The 14,004-nt window shown below is 34.3% G+C and overlaps 1 protein-coding gene across 13 annotated transcripts in view; it reads left to right on the top strand.

Moving 5' to 3' along the window:
- actn1 (actinin, alpha 1) overlaps positions 1-14,004 on the top strand; it is a 71,985-nt gene that overhangs the window by 34,772 nt on the left and 23,209 nt on the right. For 8 of the 13 annotated variants that reach the window (XR_015505193.1, NM_001168286.2, XM_087278058.1 and 5 more), the window contains 5 exon segments: positions 2,002-2,088; positions 5,038-5,125; positions 5,269-5,347; positions 7,049-7,130; positions 9,835-9,920. Coding sequence is in view for 12 of the 13 variants with exons in the window: in NM_001168286.2 (NP_001161758.1) it covers positions 2,002-2,088; positions 5,038-5,125; positions 5,269-5,347; positions 7,049-7,130; positions 9,835-9,920 (422 nt within the window). In the remaining variant the exon portion in view is untranslated. 13 annotated transcript variants of the gene reach the window in all.

Below are 14,004 nucleotides of genomic sequence, written 5' to 3'. Positions count from 1 at the left end.
AAACAATTACAACATTACAACAACATCATAACAACAACATTTTAGCCTTTAGCCTCTTCCCCTACCCCTCTTTTTGCGGGTTCATAAGGGCCCATTGAAGGGGTAGGGGTGTCCCAAATGTCTTTAGCCTGAAGGTGTAAGGCTAAGGGGAAGGGCTAGGTAGCCCTTGAAACTGAGATTTTTCAGGGCCACACTCAAAACCAAGAGGTACGAAAATTTCCCAGAATACACCAGCTACAATGTAAGCATGGCTAACCACGGAAGTTGGGAGATGCTCAAATCAGTATTTTTTGTCATTTGTAAGATTTTTTTTTTTTACAACAAACAAGCACATGTTTTAAGACATTCGAAATAGCGTTTGTGTTTCACCGTCATGCTTTAAAAAAAAAAAAAAAAACGATAAAAAAACTGCTTTAGCTTTCTGTCTATAATCCCTAATACTAACTCCTGTATAGCAGTCCCACAACGTTTTGTCACTCAATGAAACTCGAATATCCGTTCGAGACCCTTTTTACAGTGTCTGCTTTAATGTTAATGTTGTTTTCGTGTGTTTACATAGATGAATATGGCCACGGTGTAAATGCACATTACAATTACTAGCTTATTGCCACAATATATTGTTATGATAATATGAAATTGTTACCTTCAGTGATTTCCTGAAGATAAATGCCAAAAAAAATGCAACTACTACAGCAGTCGCCATCGTTGATCTCATTTGTAGTAAGAGCTCCCAATGACATATGATGGCGTGTGCAGGTGCTGTAGTGCTGTCCCATTTCTTAGGGGTATATTTTGAACCCCTTTCCCCTCACACTCTGTTTCAAGGGCCAAGGGGAAGAGGTAGGGGTACAAAAATAGAATTTGGATTGGGCTTTTATCAGTCCTCTCAACAAAAACAATCACATGCTTCCAGTACCACTCTCTTTGTAATGCCTTAAAGTTTACTGAAATTTTATTAAGTTTTTTAGTCTTTTTGTAAATTATTCTCAATGCACAATAAGAAAATGCAGTTTTCCCAGCTCTGTACCAACTCAACGTATATAAAAAAGCAAACACTTGGAAGAGCATAGCTGGCAATTGCCAGAACTAAGACAATTCTTGACAGTTTTTGATTCACAAGTTTGGTAAGTATTCATACAAAAACTGCAATCCACTTTTAAGACGTTAAAATCCTGCTAAACACTCAAATCCTACAAATTACTCGCCATACAAACATTATTAATAAGTATGGGTTTATATTTAAATAAAGTGAAAAAAGAAATAATAATAATAATAATTCCTTACATTTATTTAACACTTCTGGATACTCAAAGCGCTTTACACATTGGGGGGAATTTCCTCATCCTCCACCAGTGTGCAGCATCTGGATGACGCAACGGCAGCCATATTACACCAAACCTCACACCAGCTGATTAGTGGAGAGGAGACAGAGTGATAAAGCCAATTATGATATGGGGATGGTTAGGAGGCCATGATGGACGGAGGCCAGTGGGCAAATTTGAGCAGGACGCTAAGGTTAAACCCCTACTCTTTTTGAAGGACATCCTGGGATTTTTACCGACCACAGAGAGTTAGGACCTTAGTTTAACATCTCATCGGAAAGACGGCGCTCACTGAGCAGTATAGAGTCCCCTTCGCTATACTGGAGCGTTAGAACCCACACAGACCACAGGGAATAAAGTAAATCTCATTATTAATAATAGAAATTGATAGAAAAGATGTGGATTTAGGATGGATAAGGGTTTTTTAAGTGTTAAGCAAGTAGCCTGTCATGGTTTAATTTGCTATTTATTTTTGGACTTTATGAACTGAAATTGATAAAACATCAATTGAATTGTAAACTGATCATTTAAATGTTGAATGTTTGCATGATTATATTACAATACTGATAAACCTGCTGTCTGATTCTGATTTGGCTTCATTTTGTTACATGATCTCATTGTCAAGCTGTTACAGTAAATGCAATGCTGATGTGTGTGTGTGTGTGTTTGTTCTGCTCAGAGATTGTTGATGGAAATGCTAAGATGACTCTCGGGATGATCTGGACCATTATCCTTCGCTTCGCCATCCAGGACATCTCAGTGGAGGGTATATATAAAAATATCACACACACACACACACACACACACACACACACACACACACACACACACACACACACATACGTGCAAGTGGTGCATTAGATCTTGAAACAAATCTAGTGTGTTTGTGTGCATTGTGTGCACTGTAACGTGTTCATTCTTTGATTTTGAAATGACAAAATCGCATTTTTTTTCCTCATATGTGACCCAGAGCCACAAAACCTGTCAGGATTTTATTTAGCAGAAATGCAACCGTTTGATGGAATCTGAAGGTTCAAAAAATCTAAATATTAGGAAAATAGCCTTTACTTGTCGAGCATTAAATGAAATGTTTAGTAACTACGCTGTAAAATTGCTGTAAAATGTACAGTGTTACTGGCAATTTTGGTAGCCATTAATGCTGTAACATTAACAAGTGCACTGTAAATTAACAATTACAATTGTGCTGTTGTTTTATTGTTAATTTAAAGTGCACTTGTACATTTTACAGCTATTTTTTACAGTGTACCTAAAATTCTGAGGGTTGATATTCAGTAGGAAATTTACAAAATGTCTTCTTGGGGCTTGATCTTTGCCTAATATACGAATGATTTATTGACATAAAAGAAAAATGTCTAATTTTGACTCATGCAATGTTTTTGACTATTGCCAAAAATATACTGTTGCAACATAAGTCCTGGGGCTATTGATTTTTAGTAGGACTGCCTAGCCCAACAGTCTATCTAGATCTATTATCTATCTAGATCTAGATAGATTTTGCTGGACTGAAAAGTGAATAGCCCCGGGACTTCGGGCTACCAGATTTTGCCAGCCTTGGGGTTTGTGGTCCAGGGTCACATATTTTGGCTTTATTCTACACCATTGCAGTTCACCTAGAAATGGTCTGTTGAACATGTTCCTAGTTTTATGAAGCCCCTCCCACAGAAATACACAATTGGTCATCTAGTTCATTGTTCTGCATATTGATGATGTCACAGCTGAGGTGGGCTTTATGTAAATTTTAGAGTTTGTAATGTCATAAACCCATGAGGAAGCTCATTATCCTCCAGGATTTCACAGGACTTTTTTCTGATTTTGTAGCCTAAAATGACTCCTTTTGCTGCAGTTTTTCTTAAAATGTGTGGCAATATTTGGTGTTGATTTGCTATAGAGAAATATACCACTGACTCAAGCATTTATTATTTATATTTTATTACTCCTAGACATTGGGTTCTGTAAGTTATAAAATCACATTTAATTTCAGTATTTCATATGTAATCAAATAAAAATGTAACTCATTAACCTACCAATAATAAAACAAAAAAATAAATAAAGTAAGTTTAAAATGCTTAAAAGTTTCTTTTACAAGAATCTTTCTTTTTCATAGCTTGTAGCTATTTGTCAACTGTAGAGCATGCCAACTATGCATGAACATAGGATTGCAAACAATGCATTATATTAACAGCATGTCAGCAGTACATCCCGAAACAAAATGCAACCAAATGCATTAACCATACGCAAACAATGCATCTGTACACTATTATTAAAGGATATTGTATGTTAAAAACATCCGTTGTATCCACATATCGGTACATTTTGTGCCTGCACAACAGCTCAAAGATCAAAATCCACTTAATCATTGCACAAATAAAAAAAGTAAAAGAAGTGGTGTTATATAGAAAGGGGTAAAGAAAAATATGAGGATCTGTGCACAGCTGTGAATCAGGTGTGCACTGCAGATGGCACTGATGTGAAAGCCAGATCGCTGCTTCTGCTTTTTGTTTGCTAGCTTGTGCGGAGATAGGTTTTTGCAGATAAATTCAGCGATTACAAAATCTCAAAATCCTAGAGGGTCTGTGGCCCCTACTAGCCAATTAAAAATGTGAATTCTGGAAAATAAAGAATATCAGTTTACATTGAACTTTGAGCATCGTCATTTTGCAGATGTAGGACACACTCTGCTCTCCATATGCACCAAACACTTTCTTATCAACACTTCACAAATCATCATGCAATTCCTAATGTATTTCAAGCAGACTTGACAAACCACCTATTGGACGCCCTCTCCCCTTTCTATATGCAATACACTTTTGGTTTTAATATTAAAATTCTAAACTTAGACATAGCATTTACAGTTAAAGTCAAAATTATCAGCCCTCCTGTCAGTTCTTTTTTCTTTTTTAAATATTTCCCTAATGATGTTTAACAGAGCAAGGAATTTTTCACAGTATTTTCTATAATATTTTTTCTTCTGGAGAAAATCTTATTTGTTTTATTTTAGCTTAAATAAAAAAATATTTTCAATTTTTTTTTAAAGCAATTTTAAGGTCAGTATTATTAGCCCTCTTAAGCAATATTTTTTTTTTTCGATTGCCTACAAAGATGACAAAAGACAATGCCTAATTACCCTAACTTGCCTAATTAACCTAGTTAAGCCTGTAAATGTCACATTAAGCTGAATACTTGTATCTTGAAAAATATCTAGTGAAACATTATTTACTGTAATCATGGCAAAGATAAAATAAATCAGCTTTTATAAATTAATTATTAAAACTATTATGTTTAGAAATGTGTTGAAAAGTCGACTTCTGTTAAACAGAAATTTGGGACAAAATTATACAGGGGCTTCAACTCTGACTTCAATTGTATATATTGCTGTTCTATGATGATTTGAAGTGCTTCTTTTATCCTTACTTGGAAGTTGCTTTGGATAAAAGCATCTGCTAAATGAATAAATGTAAATGTTGGTTATGCTCAAACTGCAACATTACACGCTAACTGAAGTTAAAATGCTTTAACACATAACAGAAATCAGTCAAATTCAGTTCTGCTCTTTTGGATTTCTGAATATGCACCGTTAAAAGCAAATGTCATTTCAGCAATGTGTGAGTCATTTATATGACAACTTTATCTTTCCACTACTGAGAATCCATTTGATACGAGTGTGTGTGTGTGTGTGTGTGTGTGTGTTGTGCAGAGACCTCAGCGAAAGAAGGCCTGCTGTTGTGGTGCCAGAGGAAAACGGCTCCCTACAAAAATGTCAACATTCAGAATTTCCACATCAGGTGAGTGGACAGGAAATGAGCGCATGAGGGAAAAGCAGAGTGAATGATGGGAAAAGAGAAAGACTGACAGAGATACTGCAACTGAACGCTGAGCTACAGCATCATATATAACCTTTATCTGTCTGTCTCTCTCTCTCTGTTAGCTGGAAGGATGGATTGGGCTTCTGTGCGCTCATTCACAGACATCGGCCAGAGCTCATCGATTACAATAAACTGCGCAAGGTGAGAGAATACTAGGAAATCTGACCAGATAGAATCGAGACCAGAAGTTTATATACACTGTATAAAAAGGAACATAACCATTAAAAAAAAAAGTCAGACATTAATGTGAATACATTTTTTTCTTATAGGTAAGTTAGGATTATCAAATTTGTTTCTGTTATGCTTAATAGCAGAATAATAGGAAAGATTTTTTTTGAGAAATTTTTATAACTTTTCTTGAAAGTCAAAAGTTTACATACAATAAGATTATTATGTCTCTGAAAATAGTTCAGATGATGGTGTCAAGGTTTTGGAAGTATCTGATTGGCTAATTGGCAACATTTGAGTTAATTGGAGGCACAACTGGAGAATAGTATTTAAGGAAAACCTCAAGCACACTGCTTCCTTGTGTGACAACATGGGAAAATCAACAAGCCAGAATAAAAAAAAAAAAAACAACTATTACAATTTGCTAAATGGGAAAAAGAATAATTTTTAGAGACATGTCCTGTGGTCTGACGGAACTAAGATTGAACTGTTTGGCCATAATGATCAGTGTTACATTTGGAGGACAAAGGGGAAAGCTTACAAGCTTAGGAACACCATCCCAACTGTGAAGTATAGGGACGGCAGCATCATGTTGTGGGGCTGTTTTGCTGCAGGAGGGACTGGCCCACTTTACAGCATAGATGGAAGAAAGAACACTATGTAAAAAATACTGAAGCAATATCTCAAGACATCAGCCCGGAAATTAAAACTTTGCCACAAATGGTTCTTCCAAACAGACCATGACCCTAAGCATACTGCCAAATTAGTTACAATGTGCTTTAAAGACAACAGAGTGAATGTTGTGAAGTGGCCATCACAAAGCCCTGATGTCAATCCTAGAGAAAATTTGTGGGCAGAGTTGAAAAAGCTTGTGCGAGCAAGACAGCCAACAAATCTGACAGAGTTACACCAGTTCTGTCAGGAGGAATGGGCCAAAATTCCTTCAAACTATTGTGAGAAGCTTGTGGAAGGATACCCAAAACATTTGACCAGAGTTATACAGTTTAAAAGCAAAGCTAAAAATACCAAGGAAATGTACAGTATGTAAACATTTGACTGTCTAGAAATCAATTAAAAATTCTCTCGTTATTCTGGCATTTAGCAAATGTAAATCATTTAGGTAATCCTAACGGACCTAAAATAGTAAACGTCTAGTATGATTTAACATCAGACATTTAAAAAAAATGGTTATGTTCCTGTTTTTAGAGTGTATGTAAACTTTTGGTTTCAACTGTATGTGACCCTGGACCACAAAACCAGTATAGCCAAAAAGACATGGGTTAAAGTTATTGATTTTTATTTTATGGCAAAAATCATTCGAGTATTAAATAAGGATCATGTTCTGTGACGATATTTAGCTGACTTTCTACCGTAAATATACCAAAACCCAATTTTTGATTAATAATGTGCTCTCGACAATTTTAAATCTGGTTTTCTCAGTATTTTTTTTAAACACTCCTGAAAATATATCCAGATAAAAAGTTAAAGATATTCAAAAATATTTATCTCTGCCAAATATTGTCCCATCTATCTAAGTACACATCAAAGGAAAGCTTATTTATTCAGCATTCAGATAATACATTAACATAAATTTCATAAAGCATTAAGGTCTAGGGTCAAATATAGAAATTTAAAAGAGACTGATACATATTTTTGTTCTCTGGTTTCTCTCAGGACGACCCCATGACGAATCTGAACACCGCCTTTGATGTTGCTGAGAAGTATCTGGACATCCCGAAGATGCTGGACGCAGAAGGTGAGACATTTAGAGGACAGGCTACTTTCTGTTCCACCTTCACTGTGAAACTAGGTTAGGTGAAACTCGGTCTAAATATAGAGATGTAGGAGGAACGCAGGTATGTGTGTGTGTGTATGCTGAATTACACCCCATTACTGAAAGCTTCTTCAACATGTTTGGAGGGGTTTTAAGGTTTTAAGGTAGTAGGCGTCATGATGAGGTTGTTGCAGGGCTCGTACGTGGCTGATATTATTAAAGTATTCAGCTGGTTAAGGCTTGTTTTAAAGTCTAAAGGTATGAAATGTATAAGATATACAGTTGAGGTCAAAATTATTCACCTCCCTGATTTCTATTTTCTTATTCAAATATTTCCCAAATTATGTGTAACTGAGCATGGACATTTTCACAGTATGTCCTATAATATTTTTTCTTCCAGAAAATGTCTTATTTGTTTTATTTCGGCTAGAATAAAAGCACCTTTTTATTTTTTAAGAGGCGTTTTAAGGTCTACATTATTAGCCCCCTTAAGCTATATATTTTTTCGTATATATATTTAACCTGCCTAGTTAACCTTATAAACATATTTAAGCCTTTAAATGTCACTTCCTGAATACTGGTTTCTTGAAAATATCTAGTAAAATATTATTTACTATCATCATGGCAAAGATAAAAGAAATCAGTTATTAGAAATGAGTTTGAACACAAGCCACTGCAAACTGTTAGATTTTAGTTTACTCCAAGCAAAGCATGTTATTCCTTTAAATTGGAAAAAAACTTAAAGGCCATCCTGTGGCCAGTGGATTAAAGAAATGACTAGTAATTTTGCAAACACTGTTAAAGGGAAATTACAAGATTTGTTGTAAAATATGGACCCCCTTTCAACTCTTTTTGAACCAGATGGACAACGCAACATTTTTTGATGTTTTAGCTTTGAAACCCTTGGTGGTGTCTTCTTGTATTGTTCAGATGTCTTACATTTCAGCACCAATTAACAAATTTGTTTAACCAGTGACACTGCAAAGCTGGGAAACAAGGATACAAAAATGCACTGAACATTATTATTTATTATTTTTTTAATGGTGTACTGTTACTATTTGAATTTATGTAATTTATTTACATATTTATGTTCACATTTTTAACCATTTGTCTTTTCACTTTTTATTTTTATTTATTTATTTATTATGTATTTTGTTCTTTAGAATAAGCAAAACCTAATACATTTATAATTTGGGTAAAAATGAGTTATTAGAACTGTTATGTTTAGAAATGTGTTGAAAAAAATTCAGAAATTTAGGAAAATAATATGCAGCCGGGCTAATAATTCAGGAGGGCTAATAATTCTGACTCCAACTGTATATATATATATATATATATATATATATATATATATATATATATATATATATATATATATATATATATATATATATATATATATATATATATATATATATCGATAATAAGACATGTAAGATATAATGAAATCATTTCAGTTGTGGGAGCAGTTGACTTTTATAAATGTAATGTAATATTAAATTTAGAAAATCTTTTATAGAACATTTATTATGCGAGATGACAAATACTGAATTGTGTTTTTTTTCCCACAATTTTTATTTTATTTATATTTGTATTTAAACATGGGAAGCTTGACTTGTTGGTTTTTATTCCACCAATGGTTAGAAAATAATAGACCTTATTCCTGACAAAAAAAAAACTATTACAGTTAGAATTATTTCCTAAAAAATCAAAATGCACATATTTTTAGATAAATTTTAATGTAGAATAAAAATTAAATATGGGTCACATTATAAATCAAAACTCACCACATGAGTTTGTTAGCTCATATTGCTGTTTTTTTTGGTGAACAATTAATCTGTGCATCTCAACAAAATTAGTTTGCTCTTCTACTCTTTAATTGAAATATGAAAATGCACTTCCTGTTTTTTTCTTCAGTAAAGTTGTCTGATCACGTATATCTTAGGAATTATGCGTGGCTAACATATTTAATCACACTGCTCCAAATGTCAGTTTTAACAGCAAACAGGTGAGCAGGAGGTGTCTGTTAGGTTGTAATAATTCTCCCCAAACACTTTTCCTGATCGTTCTGAAGGAATGGCCAACTTTACTACACTCATTCAGCTCACAGTAGAAAAATTAAGCCACACCCAATGTCTGGCTTAAGATTCCATTTCACTAGAAACTGCATCACATTACGAAAAAAATAACTGTTGCAGCTTCCGGTTCATGTGGACTTTAATGTATGAACAAATTAATTTGTGTTATACTTTTATTGTTTTGATGGTTGACATTTTAAAATATATTGTATTCATTATAATATAAAAATGAATATTATATGTTTTTAAAATATAATTACAATTTTTATGATAAAAACTGATATTGAGGACAATAATGCATCTCAGCAAGCTTTATCAAAATAAGAAATGTGTCAAGTGGCTAAAATTAAACATTTTGTTTAAACACAAGGTCAAAAACTCAACTTGCCCACCAGTGTTAATTTATGTTGCTCAAAAGCACTGGTATTTGTTTGATATTTTGTTGATAGTTTCATTGCAGGTTGACATTACTATGTCTTATCTTCATGCACGAACAACTCTTTCTTTACACAGGAAGTCACCTCAGATGGACCTCTGAAGTAGTGTGTGACTCTGATTATTCATTTATTCTCTCATTACATTAATATGGCCCCCTTCTTTCTCTGCAGATATTGTTGGTACGGCCCGTCCCGATGAGAAGGCCATCATGACCTACGTTTCTAGCTTCTACCATGCCTTCTCCGGGGCGCAGAAGGTATCGCAGGGCACCCCGTCCCAATATCATATCAACGTCTACACTCTACCTTATACGTCCCTCCCTTCACTTGGTTTCTGCCCGCTGGTTTTTGGGTAGCTGTGTTTACTGGTTGTTCGTGGATTACCCATTTACTACTTTCCTAACAGTCCTCCTCTCTTTGACTCTTTGCAGTGCTAAGCTCCGCCCCTCAGGGCTCATGCTCCTCCCACAGTTGCATGAGTCTTTTCACCTGTTGCATGAAGGGAAATTAAGTCTTACAATGAAGGCATGAGTGTGTCTCCAATTCAGTCTTCTAATCGAATTATGCCAACAATGGCTATGTTTCCATCCCAAGTCATAATTAAAATCTTGCATAAAATATTTTAAAATTAAAATTAAACATAATTTCCCTCCCATGTTCAAGAGAATAAAAATAGGAAAATAGCGAAAATTATTTTTAAGAGGAAAATCAAAAAGTGGCAAGTAATCGGTAAATGCCAAGTTGTGAATTTATTTTATGTGAAGAATTAAAATAATGCATAAAATCCTTGCAAAATCAACCGCTGTTTCCTTTTCATGTGTTTAGGAGAATAAAAATAGAAAAATTGCAGAAAATAGTGAAAATATCTATAAGAGGACAATCTAAAAATAACGATAAGAGGAAAATTGAAAAATATCGATTAGAGAAAAGTCGGAAAATAGAAAAATATCGTTAAGGAGGGAAATCATAAAATATTGATTAGAGGAAAATCATAAAGAATAGATAAGAGGAAAATTGTAAAATATTGTTAAGAGAAAAATCTGAAAATATTGATGAGAATAAAATCGAAAAATATCTTTTCGAGGAAAATCGGAAAATATCAATTAGAGGAAAATCGGAAAATAATGATGAGGAAAATAATGATAAGAGAAAAATCATAAAAAATATTTATAAGAGTAAAATCATAAAATAACGATAAGAGTAAAACTGGAAAATATTAAAAAGAGTAAAATTGGAAAACATTAATGAGACGAAAATTGGAAAATATCAATAAGAGAAAAATCTGAAAATATTGACAAGAGAAAAATCTAAAAAATATCAACAAGAGGAAAATCAGAAATTAGGGATAAGAGGAAAATTATAAAAAAACGAGTAATCAGTAAGTCCCGAGTTGTGAATTTATTTTATGTGCAGAATTAAAATATTGTATAAAATTTTGGCAAAATTTAACACTGTTTCCTTCCCATGTGCTCAAGAGAAAACAAATCAGAAAAATAAGAGACAATAGCCAGAATTAAAATCGGAAAATAGTGAAAAAATGCAAAAAATACTGATAAGAGACGAAAATTTGAAAATATCGAGTAATCAGTAAATGCCAAGTTGTGAATTTATTTTATGTGCAGAATTCAAATATTGCATGAAATATTTGCAAAATTAAAAACCTTTTTTTCCCCATGTTTAAGAGAATAGGAAAATAGTGAGAGTAAAAATCTGAAAATCTGAAAGTATCAGAAAATAGCGAAAATATCGATAAGAGGAAAATAACGATAAGAGGAAAATCGGAAAATAACGATAAGCGATAACTATACAAAATCAGATTATTATTAAAATAACTATAAAGAATGATTGAAACAACATTTGAACGGTGTTCGAGGTTTTCCTCGCCAACCTATTGAGGCAAAACTGCTCAACTTATTTTTAGTTGATAAATATATTTTCACAGTAGTTTATATCTTTTGGATTAAACATTTATCCAACTTAACTGTGCACATTTGTTTATTATACATATTTTTACAATGAACGTGCATCTTTTTGTTTCCATTCAACGTTTAATTACATTTTTTTTGCGTGAAATTCTAAAATCCATAAAATAGATGTATGGAAACATGGCTAATGAGGCTTGCTGGAGACCTCTTCATGCATTCATTTCTGTAGAGCTGTGCCCTCGTTTGCCTTTGTGTCTATGCAGTCTTTTACTCTGTGCTTTTTTTCTCCTCCTCCTTTTCTCTCCCTGTTCCTGCTCCCTCTTTCCCTGGGCAGATATCGTTAGTACGTTGCGTCCTGATGAAAAGGCCGTCATGACGTATGTGTCATGTTACTACCACGCCTTCTCAGGCAAACAGAAGGTGAGCGCAGACCCACATCAGCCAGTCAGGACACACATCATCACAAACCCAGACAGATCTAGAAAGTCAATCAGAGCTTTGCTTTTATTTGATAAATTGGAACTAGAATAGGTTATATGGAAATAATAAGAGCAAACTGAAGGTTTCTAAACACTTAAAGACACAGTTTGAAACCAGAAAGAAAAATAAAATCACTATTTATTCGCCAAGGTCCAAACTTTTTTTTTCTGTTGAACACAAAAGAAGATATTTTGAGGAATGGCAGAAACTAATGGCATATACAGTAGAAAAATAAATAATATGGAAGTCAATGGGTCCTACCGCCTTCCAACATACAGTACTTCAAAATACCTTCTTTTGTGTTCAACACGAGACAGAAACGTATAAAAGGTTTAAAACAAGTGCATTTTTGGGGTGAGTTATCCCTTTAATGTAATATTATCTACAAGTAAAGTTTTAAAAGTCATTTTTAAAGATTTGATAAATACAGTTAAGCATATAAAAGGTTTATTAGGGTCAAATCAGTTTCTGATGAATTCACTTAAGCCTAGTTCACACTACAGGATTTTAAACATCAGCAGATCGCTGTGCTGTTCACACTACATGACTTGACTTTGTGTCTTTTAATCTCTGTGGTTTTCACACTACGCAACACTCCGTGAACGATCCACAAGAGGGGGGTCACACACTACATGATCTGACAACAACTCATTCCCCATCAGCTCATTCAAGCTACCAAACCACAGCCAATGAAAATTTGAGGGAGGAGTCGTCAGAATAAAGCTGAACACTATTGGCTGCTTGTGTGCTGATTACATCACTGACAGCGTTTCAAGCTTTGGAGAAAACATTTAAAAACATAGTCAAATCAGCTGATTTATTAGCGGATTAATCACTCATCTGCAAGGTTTGAGTGGATAGATACACAGAGAGTTTTTAATTTTTGTAATTGTATAACTCTTTGAAATAAAACTAACATATTTATAACACCCTGCCGTTTTCTAACTATCAGTGTATTTCTTTCTGACATTGTTATTTTTTTATTACAAAACAGTAAAGAACTGAGCATTTGTGCCTTAAATTACCATATTGGTCAAAATGACTGCATGCATGTCTGATACTTTTCGCTGTGACTTTAAATATGTGTGCATTTTCTTGCCTGGCAACTTCCTGCTAACATAAACAAAACTTTCTGATGGCAAAAACATCAATTTACTTTAGATATCTTTCAAAACTGCATATTCTGTGCTGTTAAATAGCTCCTGTTTGAAAGTGAAAATGAAAGCCAAGACCTTTAAGTGTTTTAGTATCTTAACTACATATTTATAGGCTGTATTACCAAAAAAAAATTATATTTTTAGGGTAATGGTGTCATTAAATATGGTGCCAGACATTCAAAGCTTAATTTTAATATCTCAATAATAGCTTTGAATGTAAATATGTTGTGACAGTATGGCGTTTTATATGAGAACGGTCAGAATGATCAGTATATGGTAATTCTAATAGTTACAGAATTCTAGTTCCACTGTTAATATAGCCTCCTCTCATGTCTGTGCTAACGCAGAATGAAGCGAGTGCACCGATGCCTATTCTGACCAATCACAGATGTTTCTGCTGAGCTCCTGAACACACAGGCATTCAGCTCATGCTGATCTGCTCTCTCATTGGCTGTAGCTCGTCACTACATCTGACCACACGTGGGGTTGAGTCGGCCGACTGCTCTGGAATATTTAGCATGCTGAATTTTGGATTTCCGTCTGCGAGGTGTCGGCGATGCGTCAGCTAGCCTCGTTGATGCGTTGCTCAGTAGTTCACACATAAAGAGCGGCGAGCGCCGAGCACCCGCAGATTTCTTCCCGATCACAGCCCGATCTGTCAGCGAGCTCGTTAACTTTCAAATCGGGCTCAAATCAGGCTTAAAATCCTCTAGTGTGAACTAGGCATTACGGGTCAAAAGCCTGTCTGCTCTTTTGAAGATGTCACTGACCGGTCAAAA

The sequence above is a fragment of the Danio rerio genome, chromosome 13 (genome assembly GCF_052040795.2).
Source record: "Danio rerio strain M-AB ecotype USA chromosome 13, GRCz13ab, whole genome shotgun sequence".
NCBI classification, from domain to species: domain Eukaryota; kingdom Metazoa; phylum Chordata; class Actinopteri; order Cypriniformes; family Danionidae; genus Danio; species Danio rerio.
The sequence above is the reverse complement of the archived record's forward strand: the minus strand, read 5'-3'. Positions and strand labels throughout refer to the sequence as shown.